Source organism: Heptranchias perlo, chromosome 2 (assembly GCF_035084215.1).
Source record: "Heptranchias perlo isolate sHepPer1 chromosome 2, sHepPer1.hap1, whole genome shotgun sequence".
Taxonomy (NCBI): Eukaryota; Metazoa; Chordata; class Chondrichthyes; order Hexanchiformes; family Hexanchidae; genus Heptranchias; species Heptranchias perlo.
In genome coordinates, this window is record NC_090326.1 from 128937354 (window position 1) to 128950270 (window position 12917).

General features: G+C 42.2%; 1 protein-coding gene across 1 annotated transcript in view; it reads right to left on the bottom strand.

Annotated features, from left to right (window-relative positions):
* The window catches only part of pip4k2aa (phosphatidylinositol-5-phosphate 4-kinase, type II, alpha a), a 212876-nt gene that overhangs the window by 45715 nt on the left and 154244 nt on the right, over positions 1-12917 (bottom strand). The window contains exon 5 of the mRNA XM_068007119.1: positions 11028-11174. Within this exon, the coding sequence (XP_067863220.1) occupies positions 11028-11174 (147 nt within the window). The remainder of the gene's footprint in view (positions 1-11027; positions 11175-12917) is intronic.

The following is a 12917-nucleotide window of genomic DNA, read 5'->3' on the forward strand; positions in this document are numbered from 1 at the left end:
ACCCTGGTTAGACCGCACCTGGAGTACTGTGAGCAGTTCTGGGCATATTGGCCTTGGAGGGAGTGCAGCGTAGGTTTACTAGAATGATACCCGGACTTCAAGGGTTAAGTTACGAGGGGAGATTACACAAATTGGGATTGTATTCTCTAGAGTTTTGAAGGTTAAGGGGTGATCTGATCGAAGTTTATAAGATATTAAGGGGAACGGATAGGGTGGATAGAGAGAAACTATTTCCGCTGGTTGGGGATTCCAGGAGTAGGGGGCACAGTCTAAAAATTAGAGCCAGACCTTTCAGGAGTGAGATTAGAAAACATTTCTGCACACAAAGGGTGGTAGAAGTTTGGAACTCTCTTCCGCAAACGGCAATTGATACTAGCTCAATTGCTAAATTTAAATCCGAGATAGATAGCTTTTTGGCAATCAAAGGTATTAAGGGATATGGGCCAAAGGCCCATGGAGTTAGATCACAGATCAGCCATGATCTTATCAAATGGCGGAGCAGGCATGAGGGGCTGAATGGCCTACTCCTGTTCCTATGTTCCTAATCAGTACTCGACCCTTCAATTCATATGGTTTACCTCACCCTCACACACTTAGCACTGTTGCAAGCTTCACACCTACAACTCACAGCTCACACACAGTGGCAGCTAACCATGACAGCTACAACACCCAAACGTCTTGCAGGACACTCACTGACACACTTCCATCTTGCGGGTGAAGGTGTTGTATTACAGGAGGCAGCAGGAAAGAACTGGAGGAGGACAAGCCCGCCTACATGTTTGAACCCCCATGGAGGAGACCGTGCTGGCCATCATAGGAAGGGGCATCGCTAAGGCTGTGGCCACTGGTGGCGTTGGAGGAATCGATGATAAGAGTCCCTGCATACCTAATCCTCCTCACCTTCCCATTTCTCCCGCATCCCACTTCTCCCACATCCCACAATCTTTTCTGACTCACAAGCAGCAGATGGTGTAAACACTCACTTCTTACTTTCTCCTCTCCCCTCACCACATCCCAACATTTGCCTGAGGAAGGAGAAAATCTCCGAAAGCTTGTGAATTTAAAATAAAATTGCTGGACTATAACTTGGTGTTGTAAAATTGTTTACAATTGTCCCTTTTTCATTTCAGATAACCAAGAACTGGAATCTTCCCAGCCACCAGCTCAGAGACTGACACTGCGTGTACTTGAGGCTAGGCTAGAGGAGGGATCTGCACGTGATGAGGCACCAGGCACAAGTGCGCGGGAGCCAGGGTGGGGGGAAAGGATGCCCTCTGGCGAGCTGGCACCCGAGGTAAGATCGCACACTAGTTCTGCTGCAGTGGAGTTAGATGAGGACTTCAATGGCCCAGGCTACAGAAGGCGGCTGTTGGGCGTACACAACCAAATGCTTGGTGCACTGGAAAGCCTGTGCACGACGTCAAGAAACATGGAGGAGTCCAGCTCCAACTTGGCGCATGGCTTTCCGCAGAGCTTGGAGCCCATCCTTTAACATGTAACAGGTGGTCAACTTCATTAGCACATCTGTGGAACCCACCATGATACAGCGTCCGATGACTGATGTCACAGCTTCCATTGCAGCACAAACAACTTCCAGAGGTCCGACTGCTGCCTTGGAAGCTCAGACTGCTGATATCATGGCTCTGGGTATCACTGTTGAAACGGGCTTCCAGGGCTTCACTGTAGTCCAGTAATCAGTTCACCAACAGATCTCTAGGATTGCTGAGTTCCCACCCCGGGAGAGTGGCAGTGGCTCATGGAACAGGAATCTGCTGTCCTCTCTCAGGATGACAGCATTCCTGCTCCCACCCCTGCCACTCCACCAGTGCCCTTGCTGTTGCCTCTCAGCCAGCCAGCCCAGACTGCTGCAGCCCAGGCCGAAATGGTGCAGTCTGAAGCCGGGAGTCTTTGGGCCCAGAACTGCTCGAGTCGTCCTCCAAGGCCATCTGCAGTCTCCTCAATTGAAGGCCAGCAGCCTTCCATCACCCATGCTCCAGCCACTAGGGAAGCACCTCATAGGAGCACTAGGAAAGGTAAAGGCATACGAAAGACAAACACTAAGGGAAAGCACAAGGGTGAATAGTTTAATTTCATATGCATTATTTAATAAGTGAATTGATAGATTTGAATTTGCATTTGATTTTGCTGGTACTTTTTACTTCTGCAGTGAACTGAGGGAGGAAGCAATATGTGTTGTCAGAAAGAGGACGATGTGATAGTCAGAGATAGTGGAAAGGTGGGGAGTGTGGGACTGTTGGTGAATGGGAAGGTGTAACTTGAAGTTACTGGTATCGCTCATGAATATTCTGATTATGTCGAGCCCTGGCAGAATGGGCCTGTTTACCTTGTAGCCTCCCTTCAACTTCCTCCCTCCCCCTCCGCTTCTCGCCTGATAGATGGTGGCAAGGCCTGTTCCCTCATAATGGCCAGGTTGTGCAGCATGCAACATACTACCACAAATCTCGATACCCGCTCAGCTGAGTACCGCAGGGCTCCTCCAGAGCGGTCCAGGCAGCAGAAGCGTTGCTTCAGGATGCCGATGGTGTGCTCTATAATTTTCCTTGTGGCAGAATGCTTCTCGTTGTCGGCCTGCTGTGCATGGGTTCTTGACCAGAGTCATGAGCCATGTTATGAGGGGATAACCCTTGTCGCCCAGTAGCCAGCCTTCGACTTGCCATGCAGGTTCAAATACAAGTGGAACAGAGGACTGCCACAGAATGAAGGAATCATGACTGCTGCCAGGATAGTGGGCATTGACCTGCACGATGCGCTCACACACCAGCTGCACACTGATGGAGTGGAATCCCTTTCTGTTGATGAATATGGCTGAGTTCATATGAGGAGCACATAAGGCAATGTGCATGCAGTCAATGGCACCCTGCACCATGGGGAAACCTGCAATCAGTGCAAAACATCATGCTCGCTCCTCCTGCTCGTCTCTGGCAAGAGGGAATGAGATGAATGTGTTTCTCTTGGTATAGCGAGCCTCAGTGACCTCCTTTATACTGCAGCGCGTGGAAACTCCGAGATGTTGCTTATATCTCCACCAACAGCCTGAAAAGAGCCAAAGGCATAAGAATGAAGAGCCACAGTCATCTTGACAGCCACAGGCAATGCTGTCCTTGCCCTGCTTTAAGGTTGCAGTTGTGGCTGTAGCAGTTGACAGATTTCAGTCCCGACCTCTTTAGTGAACCGCACACATCTGATGCGCTAATCGTCGCTAAGTTGAAGTCCTCCTCCTCCTCCTCCTTCTTCTTCTCCTCCTCCTTCTCCCCCAGCAGCAGCTTGTCCTGCTCTGTGTGGCCTCTCTTCATTCTCCCAGTCATATTCAATTCCCAGAGGAAGCCCTATCAGGCCACCCATGTCTGGAAGCAACTTTTTTCAGCACAATATTTTAAATGACACAAAAAGTACTGCAAGACCAGCCAGACCACTCCCTGTAGAGTATTTGCTTAAACTTTAGTCAAGTAGAGGAAACCTCCAAAAACACATACAATTGCACCAGCAACCAGAAGAAATAATCTAGCAACTAACCTGTAAATACTTCATGATCCCTTTAAATAGTGTTGGTGGGGGATCCTTCGTGCCGTTTAACGTTGTGTTCAGTTGTGCAAGGCTAAGACAGGACGTCGGCTGGAGTGTGGATTTGCAAAATGGCAGTGGTGGCTTCAAATCAGCTTTGCACACTGATTTGCGTCATAATCTCCCTACTAAGCATGCTGCCAGCAGTCGTGAGGTACACATGCAAACCTCTTTACCAAAATGGCGTCCTGCACACTTCCCATCAGAAGTGTGCACGCACATCTCGGACCCCATTTTCGAGTCTTAGTTGGCCACGTAGCACCTAAAAAACAGGCACTACTCGGCCCAATTTAATCCCCAGTGTCTTTAAAAAGACAGGTTCTCTAATGGGTATGTGTCAGGGATATGGAGCAAAAATGGGTAAATGCAGTTGAGGCACAGGTCAGCCATGATCTAATTGAATGGGGGAAACAGGCTTGAGGGGCTGTATGACCTTTTCCTGTTCTTATCTTCCTATGTTCCTAGTGCAGCACATTGAAGCATCAATAAGTAGCACCTGAGTGGTAGGGTGCGATTGTGAACAAATTATCCTCCAACTCTTTACTGTAACTAAATGCTTCTTCTTTGTACATATAGTTAACATATCTGTACTTTTGGCCTCTACCGCTTGGTCTCCCCTCCCCTGTTTACCTTGGACAGCCCTATAAAGAGACTAACCATGCCAGTTCTGTAAAGATTCCCACCCAGAATGTTAATCAAGCTGTTCTCCTACAGATACTGACAGACCTGCTATTCATTAATAGAATTTTACCAGGAGGTGCCAAGCATGGAGGAAACAGAAAATCTGAACCTTCCAGCAACTGTTTTAAGAGCAGTTCATCTGCTCATCCTCTTGGCCACAGTTGGCACAAGGTATGAGGCACTCATCAATAAGGGAGAGGAAAAAAGTCAATCTCTCGGAGAAAATTTGATTTTGCAAGTAATAATTTAATTTTAAACCATTATCTTGATGTGCAATTCAGTGAAAATGATTGTTTGGAGATATAAACTACTAGGTATATTGCGCACCTCAGAGACATTGATTCATATTTTTAAGATTTTTGCCATGCCAAATGCATTATCAAATGACTTAGTGGCCCTGCATGTTTGACACAGACATATCTCAAGAAGAACAGGATAGGGAGATTAAGCAGACGGGGCAAAGAATGTAACTCCTACTCAGATCCAAAATGGCAGGCCTGGCTAAGTAGTATAATAGATTCCAGTTTTTTTTAAATAAAAGGAAATGTAGCAAAAATAGGTTTCAAAAGTAATTAACATGTGTATAATTTCTATTGGTGTCAAGTTATCTACAAAGTATTATTTCTTTGAGCAGGAGAGCTACTGCTAGAAAGGGTACTTAAATCATCAGACAAAAACAGCTCACGTATATATGGGAAAGAAAAAGAGAAGCACTACGCTATGGAGGATTCAGAGAGTAATCACTTCTTTATTTAGTCTTAATTTCAAATGCTGAATTTGTGGCATTATGGAAGAAGAGGAAGTTACTGAAAAAGTTATAACAAATGAGGATACAGAATCAAGTGAGATTGTTTCAACTTGGTTATAGGAGGAGAACCGTCCAAGTATAATTACATACATTTAATAATATTTCCACATGCTCACGTATAAAAATTACTTCATATTTCAAAATAATGATTCAGATAATTTTACTGAAATGGCTTACGTTAGCTACCCCAGAGCTGGGATTTCCAGAAGCAACTTTCAAAGCCTTTACTTTGAATTATTGTGCAGTCACATAAAGCAATTCATAAAAAAAAAGAGGAAGAACTGCTTCCACAGGTAGATAATTACACAAAAAAGGAAACTAACTGTAAAGTGGAACAGTCTAGAAGTCAAACCTACCTGCCCCTACAGAGCTGATAATGGCAGTGGGTTTCATCCATTTGTTTTTCTCAATTGCATTTTCCACTATTTCCTTAAATACCAAATATTCAACACAGGCCAAAAAAATGGAATGACGACAGTTAGTCTCTAACTAAACCAGACCCACTGTCACTAATGTTACTAAGCAGACAGGCTATGAGGGGATTTCTCTCATGCTTTGCATCATACTAATGTATCCAGATTTTCTCAAATGGTTTAAAGAAAAGCTTCACAAATGAATCTGTAACTGGGACTATTTGGAGAACAAATAGATGAACGTATTAATCAGCTGTCAGTTCTCTAGGTGCAGGTACTCATTTTACAGCAGTTATCCTTTAACGGAAATCGGAACAAAGTTTTGTTTGAAAGTGTACCAACCCAAAAATAAAATTCATGATTTGTTGCAAGAAATATAGATCTTTTGTAAGACAGTAACTGTTGGCAATCAGGTTGTGGAATTTTAATTTTTAAGAAGCAAAGCTTTTGATAAAAATGTATTTATGCATAAAACATTAACCGCCCCGAGAGATTTCTGCTTTGCATTGGCCTTTGTAAGAATGTACTCCAATCAGTTTTATTACTAATGTCAGGTTTAACAACCAACTGAATTTCCATTAGGTACCTAATTTCATCTGCATTCCTGTGGTGCATTAAAGTAGCAAAATTTAGACTATAATATGGGGTTATAGTAGCCTTAATACATGCAGATTAAATTTTCCCCAAATTCCAGCATTAATGTTCAATTTTATTAAATCTCATGCAGAAAAGTAGACAAAAGCACAACCGGTTCTGCCAAACAACAGGTCTAACTGCAATACTTGTGTAGCCTGAGGCAGCAAGAGTAGGTATAGAGGAGTTGGCTCTAATCCCATTTCAGAGAGAATATATATTTGCTTGTACACAAAAAGCAACAGTAAACAAGCTGCATTCCGGCAACTTCTCTAGGTTATAGTCAACTATGGCAAAATTATCTCCTGCAGCCTCAAGGAGTGCAGGACGCATGCAGATTCCACTCCAGGCATTTGTAACTTAAAAGTGTCTTCCCTAGTGCACTGGAAACATGTATAACGTAGAGTGGTGCAGATCCTTTTAACAGCTGTTAATCAAATTAATAGCCCAAGGAATGGCTGATAGATTTTTAATGTAGATAAATGCAAAGCAATCACCTTGGAATAGGAAATGCATGCATGATGCAGGAATATCCATTAACAAAGTTCGAATAGGAAAAGGATCTAGGTTTGATTATCAACCATTCATTAAACATTTTCAGTCGGTCAATGTGAAGCCCTCATCAAGAATGCTAATAAAGTACTAGCATGGATCCTCAGGAACATGTCTAAACACTGTGGAGCAGCAATCAAAACAAATATAATGCTGAACTATATACCCAGAATAGTAGAGTACAAATCAGAGGAAGCTATGCATGAACAATACAATCAGACCACACTTCGGGCACTATGTCCAGTTTTGGTTATCGAGATAGAAGGGAGACATTCAACCCCTGGAGGGGCTGCAGAGAAAAGTAGGTGGCTGAGAAGTGATCTTAGAGGTATAGGTAACAAAGGCAGTCAACACAAAAGGAAGTACAGTGAAACCTGTAAATTGGGGACACCTAAGGGACTTGCATTTTTTTTTGCAGGTGTCCTTACTTTCAAAATGGTTATTGTACATACAGTAAACCAGATGAGCCAAATATCCCAGGATTGGCTGTATCTCCTGCAGTGTTCCTTCTTTTTTTTCGCCCTCACTTGGGATCGTGTCTAATTTTGGAGCCCTGCCAGTAGGATGTGATTTCAGTTCATTTTCTGTTCGTTGGGTTTCCCAGTTCATTGCCATCCCAGGGTCCCTTTTCTTTGAGGGAGGGATGTCCCGATCCTGGGATCTGCTACATTGGCAGCCTGCACAGGGTGAGGTGGCTGCTGTAGGGCCGGAGTGCCTGGATGATCCCTGCCAAATTGGGGGGGGGGGGGGGGGATTACTGTCCTGCAGACCCCTGTCCGGGACCCCCTCCCTCCATGCACTGCAGCTGCTAATGTTTGAAGTGCTGGGGGGTAGGTAAGGGGCTGTTAGAAGCTCATCAGAATCTGACGTACAGGTGGAGTGAGATGTGGTATTGCCTGGTGCAGTTGCTGGCTTCTGTTGAATGGGGAGTTCTTTACCCAACATCCACAGCAGCAGAGAAACCGCTCTATTTCTGGGATAGAGCAGTGCAAGCTCCCGATTCCACAAAAGCCGTTTCTTTTTCCCGTTGCCACCTCGCGCTGAACTGCGTGGCCCATGTTTTAAGTTGTAAATGGACTTGGTGCATTGAAGGCTCTCCGTAGTTCGTAATTTGCGAGTGTCCATGGTTTCAAGGTGCAGCTTCTATCTGTTACAATGTAAGTTATTTGGGACTGTCAATAAGTGTCCGTTTTTTGGGTGTGTCCATTTGTACAAGTTCACACTGTTGTAAAAACTTTTATAAATACTTATGTCAAAGTATAGTCACAGAAAGGGTAAGACCACTTAAAGAAGGAGGCATCTTGTACATGAGAGGGTGGGAATGACAGTAATGCTTACTCAGTATGTTGTGTCACTTTCAAATTCCTCTGTAAAAACTAAGAATGTTGAATTGCTTAAGGAGAGTGTGGAAGAGCCGATCCCAGAGATAAATATTCGAAAATATACTATTAAATTCACAGGATTAATAAAATAGTCACCAGGCCCCCCCCCCCACCAGGCCCAAATTGCATTAGAGCCATGGAAAGGGTACAGCGAAGATTCACTAGAATTATACCAGCAATGAGAGGTTTTAGCTATGAAGAAATCGTTGGAAATTTTGGCCCATTTTGGATGGAACAGAGGTTAAGGGGAATCCAAGGAAAATTTTCAACATTATGAAAGTTTTTGAGAGGGTGAATAGTGAGAGTTTGGTGAATCAGTAACAAGGGGCATAGACTGAGGATAATCACAAGAATGAAGGAACTTTATAGATATAACTTGAGATGAGGAAGGCCATTCATCTTAATTCATTCATCCAGAAAGATCCTAAAGTCCTCCCACTGTATCATCCAAATGTTTCTTAAATGATTCCAAGGTTTTTGCCTCCACTATTCTATCTGGAAGTCTACTCCATGCGTTAATTACGCTGTGTGTTGAGTAGTTGAAATGAAGAGTAGAAAAAGATGCAGGGAAAGGGTAGGTAATTTAAAAAAATATATATTTTTGGGATGTGGGTGACACTGCCCATCTCTATCTGCCCATCTCTATCTGCCCGGAGAAGGCAGTGGTGGACCTTCCTGAATCGCTGTAGCTTTTCTGGTGATGGTGGTCCCATAATGATGTTAAGTAGGAAATTCCAGGATATTGACCCAGCAACAATGAAGGAATGGTGCCAAGGCCTGGATGTTATCCAGGTCTTGCTGTAGGCTGGCATGAGCTGCTTCATTATCGGAGGAGCTATGCACTGTGAAATTGTCAGTGAAGAGCCCCATTGCAGACCTTATGATGGAGAGAAGGTCATTGGTGAAGCAGTCGAAGATGGTTAGGCTGAGGACGATTCCGTCATGCACTCCTGCAGTGACTTCCTGGGGCAGTGATGACTCGCATCTGATGACCACAACCATCTTCCTTTCCAGCCACACTCACTCCCACTGACTTCAAATTCTTGGCAAACAGGATACTATACTACAAGCTGTTAAAAAACATACTGCTGTAAACCATCCAAGAAAACTGGCAAATGTCACCCTTATATGAAACCCTACATGAGCAGCATCTAATTCTGCTGGATCTCCTGGTAACTAAAACTTAGCACTGAGTCTTTCCAATATCATGAAAAAGCAGCTGTGGCTGTCTGCATCCTCCCACCACAAAACAGCTGCTGGGGCAGTGTAGCTCTGTGCACTAGTGAAGCACCCACGAGAGTCACAGCCCACAGTATAATTTGGGTTTTGCATGGTGCACTTTACAACTACTGGTCTTAGACTGGTAGCCTAATACAAAGGCAGCTTCATTTTCATGGCAAAAAGAGCCAGTAATTACTACAAACTAAAATGATTCAATCAATTGTTAATTAGTGGTGCACTAACTTAAATGAAAAATCACAAAAATTGGTGGAAAACAACGCAAACTTTCTCCCAATATTTTTTTTAAAAATCCATGTATATCGTACAGTGGATCGCTTGTATGCTGCTCACAGGAGTTAAAAGATGCAACAATTCATTTCTTTTCATTTGTTTGTTGTGGAGGCAAAGGGTTGCAAATATAAAGTAGGAAGAAGAAACTTACTTTATTATCCACTGTGTCTTGCACACAATGATTAAGACTCCCTTTAATCGCTCTGTGTTGAGCAGGAGTGGGAGATGAGTTGTTTTGTGTGCCTGCCTCACATCACTGAGAAATCTATGAGTAGTAATCTTCCTTAGCTTGGTAGAAATGGTATTGCACACCCTGGGCCCAGTTGCAGGTCATTTATGGTTTGTTTATATTGAAACTTTACCACTTTTAAGTAACGCTAAAGTTGAAGTATAAATCAGTAGGCAGGGCCCAACCTGGCTCCAGAGAAAAGATGCAAGAGAGGTGGAGGTAATTTCACTTTGCATGGTTTTAACATTACATGGACTGTAACTCCAGTGCAGTGTCAAACCTGGTTTAAAAAGTGGTCGGGGTTCTCTTGGACCCCCTGACCATACTGGGAGAATTTAAACTTCTGGGACAGGTACGCACAGAGCACTCTCCTGAGCAGGAGAGTTGGAGCTCCAGCCAGGCAGTGTAAATGGGATACTGCCTGGCTGAAACCTATACTAAAGCTACTGGTCTAAGATGGATAGCGGCAGTATAAATGTAGCACCAGTCAGCTACGCTGGTTGCTCCAGTAGAAAGTGGGAATGATTCAACTGTATGATTAGAAGCAGATAGCAAGTGCAGGAGAGTGTGCATGTGGTAAGAAAGGAGAGTGTGGAGGGAAGAACTATGGATGTTGGAGCATGCAATCAACTGGGTTTCTGGTAATTGTGGTTTATTAGTTAGGAGATATGTTTTGGTAGGGAGTCACTAATACATGTTGAATTAGTAGGAGCATTTGTTACAGGAAAATAAAGGAAAAAAGGGAATAGATTAAGCTGGGAAATAAATAAATGAGGAGAAAAAAGAAAGAGTTGGTTGAAAATGAATGAATGACTGAAAGGGAATGGCTGAGGATGCAAAAAATGAGAAGGAAAAAGAAATGAAAGAATGTCTCAGGCTAGGCTGAACAAAGCAAAGAAATAAGAGTGGCTGTACACGTAAAAATCAAAACAAAAATGGAAGCTAAGGGAAGAACCAATATGGTCACTGAAAGGGCTTGAGAAAAATTACTTTTAAGAGATGCACTTAGAGGTGATTTGTGATTGGTTCATGGGAATCATGATTTTATGACCTACAGACAAGTGCCAGACACAATACTTTATTTTACAATAAAAATCAGAGAAACCATAAAAACTAGAAAAATTCAAGATGGAACAGACATTGTTAATATACTCAAAACCTACTAATGACCAAAAAATGTGTATAGTGAGAACAAATTACAGGAACAGCCAAGATTACAACACAGTTCCCATTACCTTCAGATCATACTTTCTGTAAACAGGGAGTCGATGACCAAAGACATTCCTTGTGACAATCATGTAGGTCTCAACCCCATCCACTGTCAATCGATACATTCCTAGGAACTGTGGAATGAGGGTGTTCCCATGACACTCCACAATATACTATAGGGAGCACAAAGAGAAAAGAAGCATAATAAAAAAAAAGCAAACATTTAGTTCTATAATGCTCAAATTTAGATTGAGATATTCTTAAAAGTGTCCAACAAACAACAGATGAAAAGCTGAGTGAATAATTTGGATTTGTCTAGCCAAGTCCCACTTTATTACCTCAGTAGCCCGTACTATCTGGCCACAGGCACCTGTACGCTTGGTTGCGATTATGGATGGTCTCAGGTAACCAGAAAAGTACAAATGGATAAAATTTATAAAAATGTAAATAATGACAAAACTGAGCAGTTTGGTTAGCATATTGTTCTTTCACATTGAGAACTGGATTTGAATCCAGCCCAGTCTGATGTGATCAAAATCTCCCCTCTCTTCTGTGAGGGCCCTTTATTAAAAGAATTTGGACAATCTGAACCAGTTTCTTATAGGAATGGGCATACAACATAAAATTTCTCCTAATTTCAGAAGAATGCCCAGTGTGTGAAATGGAAAAAATCAGACTTGAGCAGGTGGGCTGCTCTTCTAGACTGTGCATCAAGACACATCATTGAGGAGCTTCAATCTGCAGCTGGCTGTGTCATACCTGACCTGGGAGGGCTCGATGTGAATGAAATGAGAAAATCTTTCATTCTGCAGCATAAACATCCCTCTCTTTTACAAGCACAAAGATTCACAAAAAAACTAAATGATATACTGCCCCTCCCCCCACCAAGAACTGTTTAAAAATAAGGAAGCATGTCACAATAATGTAAACATGAATTCATATTGAAAAATTATGTAGCATCAAAGTTAAATTTCTCCACAACATTGCACAGGTCTGAATAACTGGCAAGTGAATATACATGTGAGCAATTTACTGCACTGAAATCTATGGAGCATTAAACAGGTTCCTCTAACAGTGTTGTGTTTACTTTTTGAAAGGACACTTCAAAACATTAAAAGTTTAAACAACTCACCAAAAACACATCTTTTACATTGATTTATAATTTCAGTAGAATTGGAAGCATTGAAAGCATTCCCAAAAAACGCAAGACCCCCCATTGGGTTTGATTTGTATTAGTCAGTTTGTTGATGTAGAAATGGCATTGTGTATGAGGGGTGAATGAACCGGAGCAGTTTTTTATTTAATTGCTTAGCTTAAAATGACAATGCAATTTCTACAACAAATGACAATGCAATTTCTACAACAAAAGGAAATATTTACTTTCCATTGAATTTTCCCTAATTGTTTGTGGTCGTATGCCTTTTGAAGAAAGACAGAGCATGGGCCTCTGTTGGTAAGAATTTCCACCAAGTATTAATGGAGATGAAAAGATTACATTGTACTATTACGATACTACTGTATTGACCTCACAGTATTAATATCATGATCTTTTAAAGATTTAACATATATGGATTAACTAACTCCTTCAAATAGTTATTTTTGAACACTTAAAAATAATGTATACAGCTTCTTGGAGAGATCTATACTTTTTCATTTTGCAATACTGCATTTGTTTTAGTATTGTTTACAGTACATTCCTCTACAACACAGTTCAGGGCAGCCCAATTTTTCAAAGGAGGTCTCAAACAGGCATCGATGGACCAAAGGCCCTTTTGTATGGATTGAATGCTTGATATATGCTGTTGTAAGGTTAAACACTCAAAACAAAATAGCTGAAAATAGCTACCAAACTGTCTTCAAAAACCTTTGAAAACTTTACAAATATTTTTTTTAAAACAAGGAGCATTCCTTTGTAA